This window comes from Papaver somniferum, chromosome 4 (genome assembly GCF_003573695.1).
Source record: "Papaver somniferum cultivar HN1 chromosome 4, ASM357369v1, whole genome shotgun sequence".
Lineage (NCBI taxonomy): Eukaryota > Viridiplantae > Streptophyta > Magnoliopsida > Ranunculales > Papaveraceae > Papaver > Papaver somniferum.
In genome coordinates, this window is record NC_039361.1 from 51,489,285 (window position 1) to 51,515,314 (window position 26,030).

Genomic DNA, 26,030 nt, shown 5'->3' on the forward strand with positions numbered 1-26,030 from the left:
TGGACTTGACCGATTTGACAAAGTAACCAGCTTAAGTATGCGTACATAAGCAACCGGTTTTGAGTTTGTAAAGTTTCCAAACTCAGCATAAATTTTCGGTTCAAAAACTTCCGCCAGTATGCGTACGAGTACGCATATTTCAGGTGATTAGTTAAGAGTTTTGCCAAAACCAAACTCAGCAGAAATTCTCGGTTCGAGAACTTCCGCCAGTATGCGTACGTGTACGCATACTTAACCTATCTCCTTCACCAATTTCGTATACACACATATGCATACTCTTGGCTTCCGGTTTATGGACTTATACACTAATGTGCGAACAAACTATATATGCTTATATCCAAAGATGGTTACATCATCAACTCTTTATTTCAATCATTGAAACATTCTTCTATAATGTCAATAGACGTTTTCACATACTATTAGAATCAAAGCAATTTTCAAGATATTGAAATAATCATTATTGAAACCTTCCAAGTCTTACACCAAATGATTGTATCACACAAACCATGTAAGATGTTACTCGACAATTTTATCATGATATAAGATGAACTTGGTCGAAGTGAAAGCTTACTAACACATATTTCGATAAATATGTAAGCGAAATATACTCAGCTCGAAATCTCAAATGTGTATAGAGAAAACTATATCGTAACACGACTTATGTCTCAATATAGGATATAGTAGAAATAGACTTTTCAAGTGATAGATAAGTTCAAGTCTCCACATACCTTTTGTCGAAGAATTTCCAAAAGCTCCCCTTAGTAGTTCTTCGTCTTCAAGAGATGAACGTCGAGAGGTTTAAGCTCAACTACACTATCAATTTCCTAGTCCCGAGACATCTACAAGTATGCTACAAATCAAGACTTATAGTTTTGATCACTAATATTGACAAACATGCTTGAGATAGCAACGCATGCGAGTTTGACCGCGCAATGACCTAACAATCTCCCCCTTTGTCACTTTTAGTGACAAAACTATCAATACATATGTATTACAAAAAAGCTAAAAAAATGTAGCCTCTTATCCACATGCTTGATCTCCTTGGCATCTTCAACACGATTCGAAATCTTCGTCACTTCCAAGCACTCCATAATCCTAAAGGTTGTAAGTTTAGCATCACATTTGTTGAAGATCCGTAGCTATAACAATGAGAAAACAAAATGCTTTCAATTATTGTTATACAGTGTCATAGTATTATTATACAGCATCAAAGTTCAATTTTATCACAACTTTGACAATAACACTATGGTGATATGCATCACTACCCCTAGTCAATACATATCTCAACATGAAAACCACTCCCCCTTACATAATGATCCGTAAACCATATGTATTTGTAGTGTGAACTACACATTTTCTCCCCCTTTTTGTCAAAAAAAAAATGGCAAAGGTACAAAAATTAGTGGGATCCTAATGAAATTTTCACGGAGATACATCATGACCAAAAGGTGTATTAACATACCAAAAAATTCGGATGCAATCATAAAGCCGAATCTAAATGCATTCATCAAGGAGTTAATGAAGATACAAGATAACCCCTAAAAATTCCACAGCCGCACTCCCCACAAATATTTGACAATTAAGCACAAGTTCAAAAGAACTCTCCCCCATAAAATGTCATCCCCGAAGGAATAATAAAGGAGACCTTACTTTCACAAGAAAATAAGGATTTCTTTGGACAACCAAATCACATGAAAACATGAATTTGTATCCAAAAAATTCAATTGAAATAACCACAAGAGATCCCATAGTTAGTTCAATCGAAAAAATAACAACCAAATTAATCACAAGAAAACCCATGATTAATTCAATTGGAATACACAACCAAATTAACCACAAAAGCGATCAATTTAATTGGTCATGCTCGACATAAGCGAACTTACGGAGCAACAACTAAAATAACCAAAGGAGAATGATTACTTTAGTTGATCATGTTCGACATAGGGAACCTTACGGAGCAACAACTAAGTTAATCATAAGAATGAACAACTAGTCGATTGTGCTCAACATAAGAAACCTTATGGAACAACACAGTATATGCAGACCAAATACTGCGGAATAGATAAGGATTCATTCTATTTTTCATCACTATTTGCAGAATGACATATAATAGACTTAATCCTTGTAAACAAAAGTTTTATCCTTTCTTTTTATCAAAACATGACATAAAAGTCTTTAACTTTTGTAATGTCAAAAGTTCATTCTATCTTCCTTCAATATATTCATATCGACATAATAGAGATAACTTTTGAACAAGTACGGGACAGTCACAGGTTCACGGACGTAAACAACATATCCCATAACAATTTGCAATATGAAAAATCATAAAGATTTAAAATTGCAAAAATCATCTTCCAAAAAATAATTTATAATTTAAATAAATAAATCTAAAAAAAATGAAGATGAAAATCGTTGGACATAGCTATGTGTACTCACAATAATGGCTATTCCAAATCCTAGTTATCCTTCTTAACAAAAACAAGAATAAAATTCTCATAAGAAGTTTCCTAGACATCAACACACACTCTTAATGCACATACAAGATGATTTGTCCTTAGAGGGTAGAATCAATCTTTTTCGCACGGATTTACACAAAGAATAGCTACCAAAAGCTTATAAAAAAGATTTTCTTAACAAAGAAGAACATACAAAGTCATTAACGACCATGCACAATAGTTCACATAAGATGATTGTGAACATTCAAGAACCCGATAGCATTGTGTACTACTGCCCATTCTTGAACTTCCTTCTTTTTGATTCACCAACAACATTCTTGTAAAAGCTACAAATTATCTTAGAAGAGTATTACTCCAAGAATCAAAGTGCCCGAGTCCAAGAGAAGTAGAACAAGTGCGACGAAACAGAGAAAAACACTCAAAAACAAGATACGGGACAAAAACCAACCTCAACTCATCCAAATTTAGGATTTATTATCTCCATTTTGAAGAGAATTCAAATAGGAAGAGGATGCAAAAAGAATGAGGTCATTCCGAGTTCGGACGAAGAAGTTACAGCCAAAACAAATTTATCGAATATCGACATCAAGTACATCAAGTATGCATACGGGTTTGCAAACGAATTTTCATATCCTGGAGCAGTATGCAAACGGGTATGCATACTTAAACCCCTGGATTTTGATTTTAAATAACGTGCATACCTGGTATGTGTACCATGTAGTCCAAACATCCTGAACTATTATTTTCAAACCGGAACATTTAAGAACCTTAAACACAAATCAAGTTAGGTAGACATGAACGATACACAAGGTACATAGATCGTCATAAAACTTGCTCAAGCTTAGAGACATACCTTTTTAGAAGAATCCGATCGAATTCTACAATGTTATCAAACATTCAAAATCATACCCAACATAATATGTGTGCCACAGTTCTTATGCTTCCCTCACCGTATGCATAACATGGCATTTCTTGGTGAGGATGCACTTCCAACACAATCAAGTTGTGTTGAGGTGAACAATGTCTTGCTCACCATGGCATCAAGAGAGAGTTTCTTTCCAGCAACTCTTACATCTTGTAATGTTGAGAAACACCCAAAAAACTGTTTTTATAAGTCTATCAAAGAACTTAAAGAGAACCCAAAAAAATTTGTGTTTCTGATTTCTTGTTTTCCAACTTATAAAAAACAATTTTTGCAGATAGTTTTTAGTAATGCGAAGAGAAACTCTTTTGATAAAAAGAAACGTCCTATCTTTTTCATAAAAAAAGATAATACTACTATCTTGATGGGAAGTATCGAGAATTGAGCAATAAATCTATTCATGCTTTGAGGTGAATGCAGTCTAAAGACTGAGATTTAAACTCCTCTTGTAATTCGTTCAGTATGTTACAACCGATTGGATTGGATTACATAGAGGAGGAGCATGGCTGTATCAGACTGGTGAATTTTTCCTCCGAACGGGTTGGATTCAACCCATCTAGCAAGGCTAAACCCCAGTCGGGTCACCCGAAAATACAATAAAATATAAGAAGCAGTTATATTAACAAGAATTAAATTCACATTTCTTCATTCCCAATTACAGAATCAAAAAAAATAAAAAAAATACATAAATCAAATGAAATGAGACAATTCAAATGAGATCCCATGGACCCTTTTCTTACAAACTGACACATTTTCAAAATTGGATTTCCATCAAGGGATAAGTACATAAAGCTTCAAGTACAACTAATAGTTCATGATACTGACTGTGAGTAGGGGTTTAAAGTGTAAACATTTGAAGTATATAAGGCTGTCAAGAAGAAAATAAATGAAAGGAGTGATAGAAACCATTCCAGTTACTGCAAAAGTTTTAAAAACCAAACAGGCACTTAATGACACCTATGAGTACGCCTACAATACATAGATATCTGATAGCAAAAGGGATTCAAAAGCACTGCTGCAAACACCCAAGACCAGACCCGTTGAATACGAAACCAGCAAGTTCTCAGTTGAAACCATATAAAGTTCTGTACAAGAACCCAGCATATATATAACAGCAAAATGTAACAAGATGGCATGGGATCAAAGCAAGCAAACTACCCCAGATTTCCCCGTGATATACTTATCATAAGCTTATACAAAGTACTAACATTCGAAGCGCTATAAGCCTGCTATAAACCTTGCCCGGCTTACTGCTGCAAGCTCCTCTCGTACTCTGTGGAGGAAAAAACAAAACAAAATGGGGTGAGCGAATGCCCAGTAGAGTTTATAAAGAATGTCGTACCTGTGCGAAATGTAAAAGAAGGGACAAGAGCAGCAGCTAAAAATGATGTACAAAATGAAAGCATTTCGCAATATAAATTCACAAAGAACCAAAGAGTTATAAATCGAGTTAAGTGACTCTACTATTATTTTGGCCAGCACTGATGTCAGGGTAGTTCTGGTTACCAGCCACCGTTACAGCTAACGGTCTTCCGGGTTGCCACACGTAAGTGGGGGCCCCTGCGGGCCTGACATTCCTAAAGTAGAGTCGTCCAGTTTCCTATTAGGCTTGTTCACAAGAGGGAAACTCTCACAATATAGATTACAACGAGTACAAAATTTAGAAATCAAAAATGATCCAAGTACTGTATACAATGAATGATCCCATATAATTCTGCCAAAGGCACACACATAGTGGTTGATTAAGACAGAAATATAAGACATAAAACAGGGTTACACGACAATAATAATGATGCATGCATTTTGATTTAAAATCCGAAAACAAAAATGGTAGATAATAAGCAGGCAACATAGGCAAATCATTAGATTGAAATGTTTAAGTTGCGGAGCTGGGGAAAGTTTATGAAATTCAGTGAGATTTTGTAAAGGCCAAATAGTAACATGGTAAGACAGCAAGCCAAATTAAATCTGGAAAATGATTGCAAAGAGTTTCAACTATTGGCTATGAGTGGAGTTAAATAGAATGGTTAAATGATAAGACAACAAACCAATTTAAATCTGAAAAATGATTTTAAAGAGTACTGGCTATGAGTGGAGTTTTAAGTATTAAACTCATTTGATTAATTAACAAACAGTTGGGTTGGATTAAGAAAACAAAAGTATAGTTCTTGATTTAAGATGAAAACTAATACTTGTATTGCCACAAATCGTTTTTATTTTTCATAAAATCATTTATGGACGTTGAAGTCAATTACAATTCAATGCACAGGGAATAAGTACACAAAAATAGGATTTTAAAGCAAGTTTCTTGTAGTGCAAAAAAAAGCAACAAAGGGCTTGGATAGTTTAAATCAAAATTATGAATAAAATTGGTTAGATTATCAGTCTCATAAATATCCATTTGGTGAACATAAAAAGATTCAGAGATTTCCATGGAAATAAATTAAGTTACTGTCCATTAAAAATGGACTTGCATAGAATAGTAAAGAAAGACCATTTAAGCATTTTATCAAACAAGTTATAGGCCAATACAAGAACACCATTTTTTTCTTCTTAAAATCACATTGAAAAATCAGGACTTATGTAACGGAAATCAAATCAAGCTCTTTAATGTTTCGAATTCATACCCATGAACAACATGCATCGAAACCATGAAGTAATTGCAGGGATCGAACACAAGATAACATATAAAACTCATAAAACTTGAGGAGAAAAGACCCCCTACCTTTGAAGAACACAAATTCAGCGAAATTTGGAGTGTGGGTTGTTCTAGAATTTGCACTTAGAAACCAATAACCCTTCTTTTGTTTGACGTTTATCTTGAAAATAAGTAAAATGAGAGGAAGAGAAGTGGTGAAATAACAAGGTAAGAGAAGAAGGAAGACTTGTTTTGAAAAGATAATAAAGAGACAAAAATCTCCCTAGTTAGCTGCTCATATCCAAAACGTGTCAAGCATGCTCAATTGTTTTCTAGAGCTTTCTACAACACCTATTAATTAGGCACAATAATTTCACCAAGGGGACAACCATATATCTAAGAACATCCAAACATGGTTTATGGCATTCTCTGCCGCTAAACACACCTGATATTTGGATCACGCACGTACACTATAAAACTCTAGCTTCGTACTCGAATGAGTTGAGTTAGGGTTTAAGGCCCACGATAAATTTTAGCGGCGCTACGATGGCTCTGATTGATTATTAAATCAATATTAACCTCGATATGAACATTATTCATCATAACTAGATTCAGCCTATTAAGAGATTCTTGTTCTTTCTGGAAGTAGACCTCAACATCAAGAGATAAGATTTTTAGTTTCTTTTCAATCTCTGAGAACATTTCAAGGGATTTTAAACTTGGAGGAGACTTAGATAGAATTTCTTCTACAAATTTTATAAAATCAGTCATGGAAGAGAATTCTGAAATCCCTGGATCTGGTGGTGCATTTATTGAGATAACACTATTGTCCATATCAGATCACTACAATCACATACTTGTAAGGTCTTTAATGTGTTTTCCTGCTCTGATACCAATTAAAAATGCGGGGGTCTAACAAACACACCCAACAATTCGTTTGGAAAGCTGAGAGGACTTACTCCAATACACTTTCTAGAAAGTCAACTAGACAGTCAAACTCAATCTAAAATAAAGTATATCAAAGAGTTTAATATCTCTAACTCTTAATTCAATCCGCAATCAGCAAATAGAAATCTGCGAGCCCGATTGAATATAAGAGGAGTTACTTGAACGGTACCAAAGACCAATGTTCAAGTGTCAATAATGTAAATCAAAAACCAAAGATTGGATATTCTAATTGATTGATCTTAACGCACAACCTGTGATATTTCAATTATATAACAAAATATAATGTGGAAAAGAAATAACACAGACACCGGAATTTTGTTAACAAGGAAACCGCAAATGCAGAAAAACCCCGGGACCTAGTCCAGATTGAACACCATACTGTATTAAGCCGCTACAGACACTAGCCTATTACCAATTAACTTCGGACTGGACTGTAGTTGAACCCTAATCAATCTCACACTGATTCAAGGTACAGTTGCGCTCCTTACGTCTATGATCCCAGCAGGATACTACATACTTGATTCCCTTAGTTGTTCTCACTCACAACCAAGAGTTGCTACGACCCAAAGTCGAAGACTTGATAGACAAATCTGTCTCACACAGAAAAGTATATAGAATTGAATAAATCTGTCTCCCGCAGAAATATCCAAGAGTTTTTGTTCCATCTTTTGATAAATCAAGGTGAATGGGAACCAATTGATAAACCAGACTTATATTCCCGAAGAACAGCCTGGTATTATCAATCACCTCACAATAAACTTAATCGACTAGCGAAACAAGTTACTGTGGAATCACAAACGATGAGACGAAGTTTGCTTGTGATTACTTTACTATTTTGCCTATCGGAGATATAAAATCTCGAGCCAATTATTTCAATTGTACTCAACACGATAGAAACATCAAGATCAGATCACGCAACTACAAAGAGAATAGTTGGGTATGGCTTCACAATCCCAATGAAGTCTTCAAGTCGTTAAGCTACAGGGTCTCGAGAAGAAACCTAAGGTTAAAGGAGAATCGACTCTAGTTATGCAACTAGTAACACACATGAGGTGTTGGGATTATGTTTACCAGTTTATAGAGTTCTCCTTTATATAGTTTTCAAATCAGGGTTTGCAATCCAAGTTACCTTGGTAACAAATCATTCAACATTCACCGTTAGATGAAAAAACTGATTCAACCAAGCTAATATCTTTGAACCGTTAGATCGAACTTAGCTTGTTACAAAAAAATGAAATGTACCCTCATTTAGGTTTATGTAACCGTACCTAAACGTGTACACCATGATGGTTCACAAATAGTTAACCGAGGTTAGCCATATGATTACTCTCATATCAACCTTATTCATCTTAATCATATTTAGTTTAAATGACTCAAATGAAACTAGTTAAGAGTTGTTCAATTGTTTAGAAAACACAATTGAAATCAAATCGGTTTGATTCACTTGAATCAATCATGAGCATTATAGCACGGTTTGCAAAGATTGCATTCCTTATGATTTAAATGTTTAAGTTCATGAGCTGACCGATTTGATAAAGTAACCAGCTTAAGTATGCATACTTAAGCAACCGGATTTCCAAACTCAGTAAAAATTTTCGGTCTGAAAACTCCCGCCAGTATGCGTACGGGTACGCGTACTTAAGGTGACTAATTAAGAGTTTGTCAAAACCAACCTAGCATAAATTTTCGGTTGGAAAACTTTTGCCATTATGCGTACGGGTACGCATACTTAACCTGTCTCCTTCATCAATTTTGTATACACACATATGCATACTCTTAGCTTCCGGTTTATGGACTTATACAATAATGTGCGAACCCACTATATATGCTTGTATCCAAAGATGGTTATGTCATCAACTCTTTATTTCAATCATTGAAACATTCTTCTATAATGTCAATAGCCGTTTTCACACACTATTAGCATCAAAGCAATTTTCAAGATATTGAAATAATTATTATTGAAACCTTCCAAGTCTTACACCAAATGATTGTATCACACAAACCATGTAAGATGTTACTCGTAAATTTTCTCATGATATAAGATGAACTTGGTCGAAGCGAAAGCTTACCAACACATATTTCGAGAAATACGTAAGCGAGATATACTCAGCTCGAAATCTCAAATGTGTATAGAGAAAACTATATCGTAACACGACTTATGTCTCAATATAGGAGATAGTAGAAATAGACTTTCCAAGTGATAGATAAGTTCAAGTCTCCACATACCTTTTGCCGAAGAAGTTCCACAAGCTCCCCTTAGTAGTTCTTCGTCTTCAAGAGATGAACATCGAGAGATTTAAGCTCAACTACATTATTTATGTCCTAGTCCGAGACATCTACAAGTAGGCTAAAAATCAAGACTTATAGTTTTGATCACTAACATTGACAAACATGCTTGAGATAGCAACGCATGCGAGTTTGACCGAGCAATGCTCTAACAACATTCACCTAACACTTCTAAATCAAACATAATGATCAATCAATCATGATAGATAATCAATTAAATCTAAATGTGTTTCAAGAGAGTTGTTCAAATGTTCATCATCTCATAGAAATATGTATATGAACCATTTGAAACAAAATCGGTTTGGTTTGTAATTGTACAAATACTTATACAAGAACCAATTCTTGAACATAATTTCACGGTTTGTAAAACTAGTTCACATACCTTAATCATTAAAGTTCCAGGGACTTTAGTTCGCAAACGAACCTGAGTTCATGAGTATGAAAATTATTACACTTTACTGATTTTAGAACTTGACCATTGTGTTGTGTTCGCGAACTGAGTACGCAAACAACAGTTCCAGACTTTGGCTTTGTCCAGCCGTTCGCAAACAGGGTACGCGAATAACAGTTCTGGACTTGGCCTTTGTCTAGCCGTTCGCAAACATGGTATGCGAACAACAATTCCGTACATTTTCATGAGGTAAACCAATTCACAAACAAGGTTCGCAAAAAATAGTTCCGGACCTGAACTAGACTTCCACAGTGCACATACAAAGTATACATACTGTGATATATCTAGGTACTGGTAGTCGTTCTTAACTCTCATTTAATCATTGAAACATTCTTAGAAGACAATAATGGTAATCTTACACATACCACTAGCTTCAAGCAATTTTCAAGTGATTAATCGATCAATACAAAACTTCCCAAGTTAACATCAAATGGCTGTCTCACACAGATCATGTAAGGTGTTCAGATAATTTTCACATGATCATCTTTGACTTAATATTTAGTTTCCAACAAATAAATTTTTTCCAACTAAACTCGTCAAGTATACGATGAACTTATCTAAAGTTAAAAGCTTCCAACACATATTTCGAGAAATAGATAAGCGAGATAAACTCAGCTCGAAATATCAAATGTGTATAAAGTAAAAGTCTATATAGCTATACGATTTGGTCTCTTTAGAAGATATAATAGAATATAATTCTGAGTGATAGATAAGTTTCAGTCTCCATATACCTTTTGTTGATGAAGTTCCTCCAAGCTCTTCAGTAGATCTTCTTCTTCAATTGGTGAATGTCGTGAAGTCTAAAGCTCAACTACGCACTTCTATCCTAATCCGAGACATATCTATAAGTAGACTATAAATCAAGTATATAGTTTTGATCAACTAAACTTGACAAACTAACTTGAGATAGCAACGCTTGCGAGTTCGACAGAGTGTTGCTCTAACAGTAGCTACAACATATGGCTTTTCAGAGCATTATGTAATGGGGAGTGATTCATAATCTATAGGTTTTACCTATTGTGCAAAAGAAGTAAGTATTGACTAAGAGGAGAACATAACACCGTCGTATTGCTTCAAAGTTGTGGTACAATTAAACCTTTAGGAAGGTATCAATACTATGTTTCTGTATAAAAACCAATGAGTTGAGTGATTTTTTCATTCTAATAAAGCTCTTATTGACTATTCTCATAAGTTGTTATCGCTACGGGTCTTCAACAACAAAGGTGCTGAACAAACACATGCAGAAACATGGAAGAACTTGAAGTACGAAAAATTCAAGACAATATTGAAGAACCAATGAAATCAAGCATGGTGGATTTTGAGATGAAAGTTTATTTTATTTTGAATCCATATGTATTAAATAGTTTTGTCGCTAAAATCGACAAAGGAGGAGATTGTCGGAGCAATGCTCGGTCGAACCCACAAATGTTGTTATCTCAAGCTTGTTGTCAATGTTAGTTGAACAAAACTATTTATTGATTTCTAATCTACTGAGTCAAGTCCCGGACTAGGTATTGAAGTTGATACTTGGGTATCAGATATCTCCCTCGAAGACTGAAGATCGACGAAGATATTTGGATAACTTCATCAACAAGTTATGTGAAGACCGAACCATTCATTTTACTCACAAACTTTACCATTCTATATATTTGAGACTACGTCGTATGAATTCAATAGATTTATTGCGAAGAAGAAATTTTGAGTCAAGCTTGTCTTCTGAAAAATCTCGAAATATGATTCATGCATTGGATATTCATTGGTCCCTGATAATATTAGTTTAGCAAAATTTATTGTTCAAGAATTAATTTTGTGGATCATTTGAAAATTGCTCAAGCAATGATATTTATATCTATGGCAAATGGGAAGGTTTCAAACATCAAAAGGGAGTTTTTCAGAACTACGGTAATTTGGACTCAGGATAGGTTGGAGAACCACATCGCAAGCCATGGATTTCTGATGTTTGAAATACAGGAAGGTTGGGGAACCCAGTTCGCAAACCATAAGGTTCTGAATAGGACAATTCATTAACCCAGTTACGAACTGTGACGATCTGAAATGGTAGGTGGATAACCCCCTGTTTGGATTGAGTCCATCTGTAAATCTTGATGGCCGTGAAAATTTTGGAAGTACTTCTAGAAGCAATTCATCATGGCACGAGAATGTGGGAGGTAGACAAGTGCCATAAACTGAACTACAAATCGTTCTTACTTTATAACAACATGCAATTCATCAAGATCCTGGATGCTTTTCTGCATCATCTCCGACCTAGAGCCATATTGAAGCTTATCATCCCGCTACACCACAAGCAACCTCTACTACGTTTTTACCAACCAATCTGGTTTACAACCACCCGATTCTACTTTTCAACAATATGGTGTTAATTCACAAATTTGTTGGAAAGTGGAAATATATGAGTCTTGGAGAATGGAGTCAAAATAAAGAACACAATGATGAACAATATTAGAAGATTGTAACTTTTATTTCTACAATAATGCAATTCTAATTTTAATTAACAAAATGCTTTCCGTTGAAATCAAACTACCTATGATCTACTTCACATACTTGATAAACGTTTACTTCTAGTTAGAAGCAATGATTCAGTTTAAATAATCATTATACTCAATGTACGCCTTCATATACTTGGTGTAACAACATCCAACAAAAAGGATTGGAATTTGTCCGATACCTTCTAGATTTCGAAACAATTTTCAGAACTGAATACTACCAACTTTCGAACCTCAAACTTGTTAATTTACTCGTCCGTTTTTCATGTTTGTCCATTTCATAATGGGAGCAAAATGAACAATATCTCTAAATGATGTTTTGCTAAGGCTAACCCCTATGGGCTAGATTGAACTGTTAGATTGGCCAAAAAGTGTTGCAAATCAAGAAAAAAGTGTGGGAAAAAAGTTAACACTACTTCTGGATACTTCTCTCACCTAACAACTGCTCGGAGTTCAACTAGCAGCGAGATTGAAACGCTGAATCATTCAACGCTGAAAAAGTGACGTAAACGCTGAACCATTCAGCGCTAGATAAATGCTTTTGGTAAAGAAAGAAAGTGGAACGTATTTGAGAGGGAAAAAGGTGGAGAGAGAGAAAAAAAAGGGAGAGGAAGAGGAAAAAGATGGAGAGAGAAATGTTAATTATTAGTATAAAACCATGTGACGTTGTTTGGTTCAGCGTTCAACGCTGTTTTATTCAGCGTTTCGCTGCTAGATTAGAAATATCATAGGACTTAGGAGGTTGCCCTAACTGACGTGGATGACCAATCTAACTGCTAGATATCTATCCCATAGAAATTAGCCAAAGAACATATTCTATGCTGTTCCAATCCAAAATAGTTTCACCAGAATCAACTCGCACGGATTCATACAGGTATTCAACTGGGGCTTTTGGTAAACGAGTTCGTTGTCTAATACCGTTGGGGTTTGGAATAATTAGGTCACGGCATTCAAACCCCCACCTGCCAGTGCCACACTCCCACTCTCGGTCTCACCTAATCGAAAACGTGAAAATCGAAATACACGTGTGACTGGTGGGTCTAATAGTAAATTCAAAAGTTGACTTCATTTTCAGCGCAGTTCGCTGTGAAGAAGAAGAAGAAATTTCGTTATTTCTCCATAACATTCTTTTCCTGAATGATCCAGTGAGAGTAGAACCTTTTCCTATTTGTTCTAATCAGATCAGATCAAACCAACAGCGATCTTTTTGAAGTAAAAAAAAATGGCTTCTTTGTCTTTGAAAACAGTTGGTCCATCTCCATCTTCTTCTTCAGCATTTTCAGGAGCTAATAAAGGATCATCAACAACAAGAAGCAAACGTCTAACTTTAGTTAGAAATAATCACTTTCAGGTACCCAAAAATAAATAATTATTTTATTTTAATTACCTACATTGTCCTTTTCTTGGTTTTCTTCTTTGCTTTGCTATCTTTGTTTACACCTTAATATGCCTAAATACCTAATACTAATGTTCTTACTCTGCTATAAGCTAATTTATAGGCTTCAAGTGATATCAATACCATCTTGATTGCACATAAACTACTCATAGTTACACTGCAAGATTATGAATTTTCATTGAGTTTTTACTTAGTGAAAATGTGGGAATCATTTCCAATAGAAGAATCAGTTTTGAACCTGCCCATGTTGTCAACCTGCTGATAGGAAGAGAATTTCTACTCTGTCATACATAGAGTTATGTAAGAAATTGACCGGTAATTAGACTGGAGACTGTTGGCAACCAATTCAAACCGATTGGTAACTGCGAAATTTGCGCAAGATCATTATGGTCTACATTAGTTAGGCTCTCATTGTAGTGTATGTGAGAAATAAATTCCTCAACACTCTCCTTAAGTGCGGTTGCTTATTTGGAGCTTAAACGTTAAAGTTCTTGATAGGATGAGTTGGAGTAGGCTGATAATCTGCTGTATCTCAAATTGCCGTCAGTAATGAGATTTTATGGTTTTCACTTTCTTGTGTGTTACGGTTTTGTGGCTAGGTAAGGTCTCTTGGACATCATTTATCAGAGCATAGATGTTCACTTCAACAGAACAGTTATATTTCGCTTTTCCTTGTTTTGAAGGAAACATCGTATTGCTGATAAAAGAACAGTTCTAGAGTTTTTCTGCAACTACCTGTCAATGTGTACTGCTTATTGACAACTACTCCAATTTTGTTTTGACGCTGTTGATTAGCATGGGATTTTTTTTCCTAACTACGTTTTTGTTTTATTTCCATATCCAATACCATAGATAATAGCTTTGGCTAATTTGATAATGACATGACAGACAGAAATTATATTTGTTGATTTTGTGGGATTCTATGTTGCAAGTAGCGATATTATAACCGCGTTGAGTGGAACCTTTGTTATGAAAATTATATATTTTTCAACGTGTCAAAAACTATTTAGAAAACAGTGAGAACCCACCTTTCTTGACTTGGCTTTCTACCATCACCTTGCATGTCTTTTTATATTCTCTTGAACTGTTGAACATAGTCCGTGTAGCAATCTGTCACCATTGTCCAACTGAAAATTAGATTTAGTTGATCGCAGTTGTTGTTCACAGTAGGTTCAAATCCCATTACCATTCGATTTGAATTTTTAGAAACAGACTCGCCCATGGACTGTACTTATAGGCTGTGATCCTTTCCTTTTGAAAAATATTTCTTATAAGGAGAAAGAAAGAACCAGGTAATGTACCTATCTGGTCGCTTACAATAAAGAATCAGCTTAGAACCCAGCTTTCTTAACTTAGCTTTCTTCACCATCACCTCTCTTTGCATGCCCTTTTATATTCTCCTGAACATCATAGTCCAAGTAGCAATGTGTCAATAGAGTCCAACTGAAAAGTTAAATTTGCAGTTTATGTTGACAGCTTAGGTTCAACTCCCTTTACCATTCAATTTCAATTTTTAGAAACAGGCTCGCCATGGACTGTACTTATAGGGTGTGTTCCTTTCCATTTCAAAAGTAATTTTTACAATGAGAAAGAATCAGGTAATATACTACTCCGGTATCTCACAATAGAGAATAAATGGTTACCGTTAGTCTTACAATGGCTTCCCAATGATCTGTGGCAGCACTTGAGCGCACTTAGGGTATGCAATGTTTTGTCTTTCCCAACTTTCTGGTGGGTGTGTCTACTGCTTCTTGGTTTCTTTTTCTTTTTGAACCACAACCTCCTCAAATTTTTAGTGTCATGGAATTCAGTCATCCTGTATCTCGTTGCATTCAGAGAAGGTCCCAATAATTGGTAGGAAAATGACTAGATGATGACTTGTTACTTCTTTTGTTATTGCTAATTTTGGTGTAGAGAAAATGACATGGTGAATTATGTTCATCATGATTGACTATACTTATTATTGTGTTATCTTCAAATTGTGCCATGCTGGGAAGCTCTTATTTACTATCTTGTCCAATACGGTTGGTATCATGAATTAGGACATGTACTACCATAGACCTTACAACTCGGGTATTTTTTTATTGCATATTTATGTCAAAGGGGCATCCCCAACATATGCCGTCTCATTACACAAACAAATCAAACATAAAGGTGTGTATCTGGTTGTAGACCTTATAACATAGGAGGCCAGCTAGTTCTGGTTAACATGCTTGAAGTTAGATCCAAGTCAGATTTGGTATGAAAAATCGTCTAATTTGTCTTGGTATATCATAATTTTATGTTTTGTACTTCAAAGTTTATCTAGTGTAATAGAAAGGAGGGATAATTTTCTAATGCGATTAATCTTCCATTTACATGATCTGATTACAATCAGCCGTAAGAGGCTTCCGTTACGTTTAACGTTATATTTTGTAATGCTTTATCAAACTTTATTTGATAGGTTTACTTATTGTAAAATAACAGTTACGAACCAAATACTCTCTTTTGTTCATGTTGTAGGTAAGAAATGAAAGGATTACAGAGCAACAGCCAAAAAGCCACAAAGTGGAGAGTGTATCACGCAGGGATGCAATGCTGAGTGCCGGGGCTATGGGACTGGGTGGAATCACCCTATTCTCAGCTGACACTGCCGAAGCTCATATTGTCAATCCCGACATCAAGCGTAAGTTCTTTGAAACGTGCAAGATGCTTATGGAAAAGGCTGGATTATCGAAGCCGAAGTCTGAGGACAAGAAAACTGATAAGGAGAAAGCAAAACCACCATCTGCAGAGCATAAACACAACTCACCAGCATCAAAACCACCAACAACCTTACCAAAGGAGAAAACACCCGAAGCAACAAAGAAAGAAACACCACCACCACTTGTTCATCAAAGCAGCAGCCAAGCAACACTCATAGTAGTAGAAACAACAGCAGTTCCAAAATGATGAGCCTGTACTACTAAGACTACCAAATTCAGTATCATGCTATGTTAAGCCTACCTATGTAATCTTTTGAGAGTCTTCTTTTTCAAACTGATTGTTTTGTATTATTATGTTTGAACAGAATTCTATGCCAATAATAAGAAGTTCCCGTTTGTGATAATTGAAACAGTTCTGTTAAGGCTACATTTTGGCAAATTCAACAGCCGACGCAGTACTGCAATGTTTGTGATATGATAAACTCTGGTAACTTGTTTGCAAAATTTGTACAGATAGTTACCAAATCAGAAGTTCAAAACACAATCATCCAAAACCAACATTAAAATGAAAACCTAAACACAAAAGAGAAAATTACAATGCTTCCAAAACTCTATGATATAACTCTAGGCAGTCTTCTTGTTCATATTCTTGGCAAGATCACGCATTTGAAACCTCCAAAACATGAAGTAAGCAAATCCAAAACCAACCAAAACATAAATCCAAATCTTCTCTTCTTGACTCTCTTTTCCCCATTCCATTTCTTCAATCTCATATTCCTCCCTTTCCACATTACTCCCTTCCATCAAAGGCTCATTCACATTCCCATACAACGCATAAACCCTTTTATTATCGTTTCGCACAGCAACTGCAGATGCAAATTTCTTAACATCAAGTGCAATTTCATCATACACAACACCTTCACCCCAACTATCATCACTCTTCAATAACCAAGCTGTGTGATGTGAAACCACCACCACATCTCCGTTATCTCTAACAGCAATTCCATCTGCCGCCGTTAAATTCTTATTCAACAACACCAACCTCGCTTTTCCGGTATCCTCGTCGACTTTAAACATCTTCCCGGTATTCGACTGTACCACCAGCAAGTAACCTTTGTTGACGTAAGCAACCCCGTTAAGCCCGCAGAAGCTCCACAGCTTATCGGCTTCCACGTGGTGCTTCTTAAACGTATTAGATCTGGACAAAATCGACGATTCTCCTTTGTCATTGACTTTCCAGATGAAATTACCAGCTGAGTTGGTTACATAAGCGTTCCCCTTGAAATCAACGGCAACGTCGTTAGCAATTGGACGGATTGGATTATCGGCGTTGACATCATCGTCAGTCAATGGAGAGAGGAAGAGACGTTGACGAGACCGAAGATCGTAAGCAGCTAGGGCATCAAAATGGGGTTGTTCTTCATCGATGGCATGAACAACAGCGAGAAGACGACGATTAATCTTGTCAATGGTGATACCGTTAATTGTACAATTAGCAGGAAGATCAGTATCGTGAATGAAAGTTTCGACAACACCAGCATCTGAGACGGAGCTGATTTTGGGATAGGTTAAAGAACTGATTAAGAAATGTTGTGCAGATTGATCCCAAACTATACTTTCTGGGTAGAGATTTTTTGATCTGAAAGGTATGCTATGGCGAGCTGTGATTGGATTCACATAGAAGATTATGAAGATGAGATTGATTAGAGAGAATATTAGAGGTTTCGATGAAACTGAGAGAGAATTCATTGTTTGATTCTAGGGTTTTGATTAGATATGTTTGGGTGAGGTTGTTATATATACATGTTTGTATGTATGACGTAAAATTGGATTGTTCTCCAAGATGTTGAATTTCAGCTGCAGAAACAATTATATAATCGATTAAATAAATTCTACTCAAATTTGTTAACAGTAACTGCAATTCAACAACAAGAATATATGTTTGGATATTATTTTAGTTTTCGTAAATTGAATGAAATCATGATTTAGATAAGTAAAGCCCTACTTTCAGAAATCAAAAGGGAAAAGTTTCTTACCCGAGAAAGAGAGAGACGCCGAGAAGGAAAATCGAATTAGTGAGAGACAGCTAGAGTACTTCCTCTGGTTAACTCGAACGCGAACTCCTCTAGTAATTTAGAGCACATGGGGTTTTGAGCCTCGTAAGCCATGACACATGGACTAACCCATCTATGGGGTGGCTAACCCATCTATTTGCCATGCCAGGTGGCCTGGTAAATTGACCGCGTCACTATGGGATATTTATTCCTAGTCATGCCGTGTATCCTTATAGTGCTATGAGACATACTACCTGACAGAGCACGGAGGCAAATCTCACCTTCCTCCTCCAATTCTTGAATTACTGGAGAGCTGACTAGTGCGACTTCTTTAGATGTACAATGTTCCTCATCGTATCCCACTAGCATAAATGATTTTTGTTTGGTGCACCTATGTATCGTCTGTTGATGGTGGTTTTTAGCTCAGGGCTAAATTTGTAAAACCTTGCATCTGATGTGCCGTCACTTTGCGAGGAAACAGAGCCATGAGTGTCAACCTCTCCTCTGACACGTTTATTGAGCCGTTCAATATACTTACATGAAATTTATCAAGACTGGCGCATGTAGCAACAATCCTAGGTATTCTGTAAATTTTGGCACCTTGCCTACACTCAGTTAATATAAGTTTCTTTGAATGCTTTCTGTGCTATGTTCCCCGACTGAACCCTTAATGTTGATATGGCATGACAATCTGCGTTCACTCGCAGCAGAGTCGCACAAATTTCCAAATATCAAGGATAAAGTCTTTTCATAAGGTATTCAATTAGAAAGCATGCTGCTCTCTGGCAACGAACTTAAAAGAATTATGTGTCAACACATAGAATTCAATCAATTATCCTGACTAATTTGCAAAAGTTAGGGTTTTGCGCCTTGTGCAGTATATCATATCTTGCTTGTCGAATTAAGCCTAGGAAAACTAGGTAATTAATCCGCCATGGATTAGCAGATGCAAAATCTTGCCCAGAATCAGAAAACAAGGAGCCGCAGGATAGGAGCAACAACAAAGAGAGACGTGGCCATGCCTTAGGCCAACCGGCGCATTTGCCATTGTCCACGCCCCATCCTAAACCGGCCCTATTTCACTCGACCAATCAGGTCGCCTTAAACTCGCCACACGCACATAAGTTGTGACTGGGCCCATACTTGCCGGCCCAATTTCCCATCGACCAATCAGGTCGCACTAAACCTGCCACGCGCACCAAAAAGGTGGTCACGCCCATGCTTAGCCGGCTCCCTGCTTTCATTGACCAATCAGGTTGCTCTAAACCTGCCACAACTTTAAAAAGGGTGAAAATTGTGTCAAAAGGTTACCTTACCAAGTTGGATTCCCAAAACCATGCCAACATGCTAACATCATGTCAAACATTCCAAAAAAATTCCCATCGCACACGCCAAACAGGCATGCCAAGTGCACATGCCAAACGTGCCACCTACCGCATACTACATGACATATATGCTAATTAGGGTTTTGACCTGCCAAACCCTAATTTAGGCAAAGTTATCGCGCCAACCGAGCCAAAACAATGTTCCACATAACATGGGGATCAATGTGGCCATTAAAACTGATGTCGCCACACCACGTTTGAATCTAACACCAACGTGCCAAAATTTCAGTGGCCATGGCTACGCCAGGCGCCACTTATTCCACCGTGCCACTGACATACACGAATTATTCCAACCATGCCGTAATGTCGCTGGCATACACTAAAAGCGCCATTGTGACACTATCAGGCGCCAACAAAAAGGTAGCCATGATCAACGGCTACCCTTTCATATGAGATGCAATCTCAGCCATCCAAGTTTGCCACCGAACTGACAGACTTGTGGAAACTTTTAGGCGAACAGCCACCTAAGTCTAATGGCCACGGCTACGCCAGGCGCCACTTGCACCATCGTGCCGCTGGCATGCACAAACTATGCCAACCATTCCACCACGCCACTAACATGCACGAACTATGCCAGCCATGCCGCAATGCCACTGGCGTGCGCTAAAGGCGCCACCGTACCATTATTAGGCGCCAACAGAAGGTAGCCATAATCAAAGGCTACCCCTCCTCATGAGATGCGATCTCAGCCATCCAAGTTCGCCACCGAGCTGGCAGGCTTGTGGCAAGTTTTAGGAGACCAACCGCCTAAATCTAGTGGCCATGGCTACGCCAGGTGCCACTTGCACCACCGAGCCACTGGCATGCACGAGCCATGACGCATCGCCACTGGCGTGCACCAAAACGCCACTGCGCCATTATCAGGCGCCAACACAAGGTAGTCATAGTCAACGGATACCCTTCCTCATGAGATGCGATCTCAGCCATTGAAGTTTGCCACCGAAATGACAGACTTGTGGCAAGTTTTAGGCGACCAGCCAAGACGAGCCTAATAGCATCACATGTTATTTTCCCGTGGCAAGACTCTTGATTTTAACTTGCCACACGTAGCAAAGTGCTACACGTTTTCCACGAAAACACTCGAGACATCAAACATGTCACAAACTGGAGGATACTCATCAGGGTATTGTTCTGGCGGTTTACAGCGTGCGGCGTGCAATACGCCCGTTACAAGAAAGTGTCATAAAGCGGGGCGGTTAGTAATGGCAAGAAGTAATGGTGTAAACGGATCCTTCATTATGGAAGCATAATTCCTGACGTTACACGTTACTCCACTCTTCCGCCACTCAATCGTTTCCACTTCCTATGAGACCAGGGTACGTTTTATTACGACTTGTATAAATAAGTTTCACCTATTTCCACCAGACACAGGTTTTTGGTCGGAGAACAATATAGTATCCAGAAATCACCTGGTAGCTTTCCATTCTGCTAGCCAGTTCTACTTTCTGATACAAGTTACAAACAACCACACCTTCAGAATCAACTATTCTGGTCTCAACACTTTCGTCGCTTCCCTCCCTAAGACCAACCCTTCTCCTTCACTTTGTGACCGAAGCAAGCTTGGAACAGTCGTTTCTTCGTTTAGGCCAGGATTGTACAGATTGATCTCTCGAATCAAAAGTACTCCCATGCAATGCATTTTTTAGGGTCTAGACTCGTTTCTCATCCATACACACACAAAAATTACCAAAACCAGCAGAAGGAGTTTTCACCCACAAACAATTGGCGACCACAATGAGAGATTAAATCTCTCGGTTGCAAATTCAAACCCATTTTCAATTTCCTAAATTTCTCAAGATGATTGATCTTAGGAATAATTCAGAAACCCACAATCCCAATTTTACTTCTCCTAGCACCGAAAATACTCCACATGTTATCCCTGAATCCGTTCTTTCATTCAAAACCATTGTCGAGGCTATGGAGTCTCGATATTTAACAACTATTCATGATCGAAAATCCTGAATGATATTTTCGAGAATCAAGCTACTATTGTCAAGACGCAAGATGGAGTATTTACGCTTCTGAAAGCGCTCACGGATCAACTGTCAAAGGAACCAACACGTATTCATTCTGGAGGAAACGCATCAACCATTCATTTTGGATCAATGCTGATGGTGGTAGTACTTTTTCCAAGATTCATATTCCTACTGCTAGTGAGGAGGATGAAGCCTATGGTCACGCTGAATGGAAAGGTATCCACCAAGCTAACTTGTCTGCCCATGAAGATCAAAAGATGTTTAAAATCAGAAAAAAGACTCGTGGGATTTATCACGTTCTCATCATAGTCCTCGCAATGAAAAGGTGATTTCATTATGTGCATCCTTCCTGGAAAATATCAATTCCTATATCGCATCAGAAGCTGCTAAGAGATCCGCTGCTGCTTTACTCAGTCGATCTGAACCGTTCCAGAATGAAGAAGCTCGTAAAGACGTTCAAGAAAGCAGGCGTCTTTCTAATAAAATATCCAACCTCCAGTCAATCGCTAATGAAGGAATAAAGAGAAAAACTCCAGCAGCGGAAAAACAACCCAAACGTGTGGCACCAGCGCATCAGACGCCTTCACCCCGGAAGGTCGCGGCTAATATTCCTGTGCAACAACAAAAAACTAGAGATTCTGCTCCAAACTTCCCGTTCACGATCGAGAACCTGGAAGTATGGATTCAAGACGATGCCATCAAACTACCTCCTGTTAGGCGCCTACCAACTGAAGAAAAAATGGCAAATCCCAAGTATTGCCATTACCACAGGTTCGTTAAAAATCCTACCAGTGAATGCAATGTTCTGAAGCGCATCGTCCAAGAAAAGATAGATTCAGGGGAATTTCTCCTGGGGACTAGAGATCCTCCGTCTTTTCGCGGATCGGCATAAAGCTATTACACAGAAAATAAAGGACGACTGGGGAATTCTCGCGGCCAGGATTGCTTCACACAATAAACTCGAATTTGCAACCTGAAAATTCAGTTTTGTGGGGAGACCCCTGAGCGAATAGAGTATGTGGTCGTACCGGACGAGAGAAAAAAGAGAATAACCAACACCATGGCGTTAATCCTCTAACACCAACACCAGCAACACCAGAAGCATCCCCTATGACGTGACGCCTCTTATTGCCAGAGCCAGAGCCTCCGCAACTCCTAATATTTCTTAGAGCATGATGCCTCCAATCATCACCAGGGCTTCCTCCACCTTTTCGTCAGGATGCGATACTGGAAGAGCCAGAGGAAACCAACCTTTCCCATTACCATTATCGATTTGATTAAGAGACAGGAAGTTCTCTCCAAAACTCAGACGGACATGGCCACAACTCAGACGGAGCCTCTTCAACGTTGCAATCCAGAAGCCGCTCTGCTTCAACGTTTCGCTCCAGAAGCCGCTTCGCTTCAACGTTTCGCTCCAGGGGCCATTTTAATTTTTCGCTCCAGAAGCCGCTTCAACGTTCTCTCCAGAAGTCACCACTTCTCCCTGTCAAGGATCGTGATCACAACCAGCCAAGGTTCGTAGTTGTGGCCACTTTTTGATCCATATCTCCAAAGCCCGTGGTCATGGACTGTTTACTCGCTTACGCATCCAGCCAATCCCTTTGCTTCCATGGACGCCCATGAAATTCCAGACAACCTATTTTGTTTCCAAAACAATGTAGTCTATTCGGGCCACACTACTGCCAAGAACTGTTGCTGCTCGTTTGTTGATACCAGTTAGAGGTTTACCGTAACAACAACCACTACAAAGCTCAGGAGACACGGTCAACCCAAAAGTCATAGCCACGACAAGGTCATCTACTCTTTGAAAGTGTAGCGTAAGGATATCATCACCTCTCTGCCCAGAAGGCATGTGCAACACTTTACGAGGCCCACGACGGATACCAAGCCTACTCAGAGGAAACAATTTCAGTAACCAAAGAGAAGTGCGACTGGGGACTGCTCATCGCGGTCCATCTAAAGAGACAGAGGGAGCCACGATTAACGACATAACTCTCCAACTTCTACCTCTTCGTTATCCAGAATTTTTCGTCCATAAGATGATTCAAAGAATCCCAGCATCACATCCAGAAGAGTATAATAAGCTTGTATCAAATACCATAAGCATGGATTCAAGGCGATGCAATTAAAGTAGGCTACAATTGGGGACTGAAGCCTCCTTTAGGTTTAGAAGTTTGAACGCATTCACCACCTTACCCGTGAATGCAGTAGAAGCACATCTTCCACGAGAAAATAGGCTCAGGATAATTACACATGGGGACTACCAACATGGGATTCTTTCACTCCCCTCAACCAGGTTATTTCTGATTTCAACATCATCACTGTCGAAGTTTTACGAGGCGCAAGAATTCCTCAACATGAAGCCGTACACGTGCATCAAAGACTCCAAAAGCACGCCACAGAGATACATTCACATATCCGGCCGCGCCATTGGATCTAACAGAATTATAACTGGGGATTTCTCACCGCATCCCATTCCATACAACAGTTCAAGATTCAGAAGATGGTTCAAAGGATGTCGCTTGGAACGAAGACCTTGAAGACTTGATAGCAGCACATCTGCAACGGAACGCTCTCAGCTCGTCTACTTCACCCAATATCTCCAGAAGATTTCTGCCATGCAAGCATCCACATCATATCATCATCGCAATCAGAAAGTCCAGGCACCAGATAACCTAAAGTCAAGGATGGACCAACAACGCAACCACAATCTCCAAGATTATCCATGACATGATCATTGCCGAGCATATATTTCATCCATCCATCCCAAGAGTGCAATGGAGTTTGGTAAATTTTGAAATATACTGGAGAGGTTAGATACTCATTCTTCTGGAGTCAGAACCTTATTACACATTCCGGAGAAGATCGATGGTACTGTTGAGTGGCTACATGCCAAAATGGAAAAGAGCACCTACCTTGAGTTCTCCTGGCTCGCCTTGCTGCTGATTATAACTACTAGAGATTGCTTTGTTGTTGTTAATGCTCGCTCTATCACCGCTAAAAAATGACAAAGAGGAGTCGGACGCTGCAGACGAAAGCACGGAGTCGGACGAGCAACAAAAACAGAAGAGGGTCGATATCCCTTTTCATAGGAATTGAGTTTTTAGAGTTTGAACAGAAGAAGGATTCCTACTTGCTACATGAACGAGAATTGATGACTGGGCGCATCACACTCATGCTCCATAGCCGAACAAGCCGTGTGCCAATATCTCCGCTTCATGACCGAACCAGCAGCGCGCCAGCACGAGGAACACCAGCCGCTCAACCTGCAACGCTCCTTGGTCAGGCCAGCGCCAACGCTCCATGCCACCATCACCCATGGTCAAGCCAGCGCCAACGCTCCGAGCGCCAACATCAACAGTTCGTGGTCGAAGTTGCAGCACCATCAACGCTCCGTGGTCGAAGTTGCAGTACCATCATCACCGCTCCGTGGCCGAAGTAGCAGCGCCATCCACCGTTCCACGAACTGAAGCTAAGTGGTGTTTTTACCATTCCATGGACTGAAGCCAAGTGCCATTTCCACCGTTCCACGAACCAGGAGCCATCAACACCATCTTCATCCTACAGCTCCACGGTCGAGCCAAAGTTTCAACGCCATCTCTACCCGTACCGTGGTCAAGAAAACGGCGCCGTTTCCACCATCCCATGGACTATAGCCGTTTACACAATTCCATGGACTGAAGCTGCTTCCACCATTCTGCGGACTGAAGCCAGTTTGCACCATTCCACGGACTGAAGCCACTTTCCACCGTTCCAAGTCTAGCACCATCTCCTCACGTTCCGTGACCTAGCCATCCAGCGCCATTCTGCGGACCAAGTTGTAATGCCATCTCTTCCGATCAGTAGCCAAAGTTTCAGCACTGACGCCAACACTCTATGGCCAATTCAGAATTACTCAGAGCCGCCGACGCAAGGATTACATATTCCTCATGCCTCCTGCCAAAGGTTAGTTAAGTTTTCCTGGCAATCTTTCCATGACTTACCGTTTTGATTTTATCTTTGTCTGTCACCATCTCATGCTTACCCCGTAAAAATGCCACTGTTACGGGCTAAGCAGAGGACTTAATGTTGATGGTGGTTTTTAGCTCATGGCTAAATTTGTAAAACCTTGCACCTGATGTGCCGTCACTCTGCGAGGAAACAAATCCATGAGTGTCAACCTCTCCTCTGGCACGTTTATTGAGCCGTTCAATATACTTACATGAAATTTATCCAGACTGGCGCATGTAGAAACAATCCCAGGCGTTCAATATAAGTTTCTTTGAATTCTTTTTGTGCTATGTTCCCCGGCTGAACCCTTAATGTTGATATGGCATGAAAATGCCGTTCA

General features: G+C 38.7%; 2 protein-coding genes and 1 long non-coding RNA gene across 3 annotated transcripts; 1 reads left to right on the forward strand and 2 right to left on the reverse strand.

Annotated features, from left to right (window-relative positions):
* Positions 1 to 3,997: 3,997 nt before the first annotated feature.
* LOC113275465 lies at positions 3,998 to 6,274 on the reverse strand. Its single transcript, XR_003323600.1, has 2 exons — positions 6,104 to 6,274; positions 3,998 to 4,651 (listed from the first exon to the last, which is right to left on the reverse strand). It is a non-coding gene; the product is annotated as an uncharacterized LOC113275465 (long non-coding RNA).
* Positions 6,275 to 13,269: 6,995 nt separating this feature from the next.
* LOC113275467 lies at positions 13,270 to 16,688 on the forward strand. Its single transcript, XM_026524972.1, has 2 exons — positions 13,270 to 13,556; positions 16,104 to 16,688. The coding sequence occupies exons 1-2, from the start codon at positions 13,428 to 13,430 to the stop codon at positions 16,530 to 16,532; spliced, it is 558 nt and encodes a 185-aa protein (XP_026380757.1). The 5' UTR covers positions 13,270 to 13,427; the 3' UTR covers positions 16,533 to 16,688.
* Positions 16,689 to 16,714: 26 nt separating this feature from the next.
* LOC113275466 lies at positions 16,715 to 18,414 on the reverse strand. Its single transcript, XM_026524971.1, has 2 exons — positions 18,322 to 18,414; positions 16,715 to 18,142 (listed from the first exon to the last, which is right to left on the reverse strand). Exon 2 carries the CDS (start codon positions 18,032 to 18,034, stop codon positions 16,910 to 16,912), a length of 1,125 nt encoding a protein of 374 aa, XP_026380756.1. The 5' UTR covers positions 18,035 to 18,142; positions 18,322 to 18,414; the 3' UTR covers positions 16,715 to 16,909.
* Between the last annotated feature and the right edge of the window lie 7,616 nt (positions 18,415 to 26,030).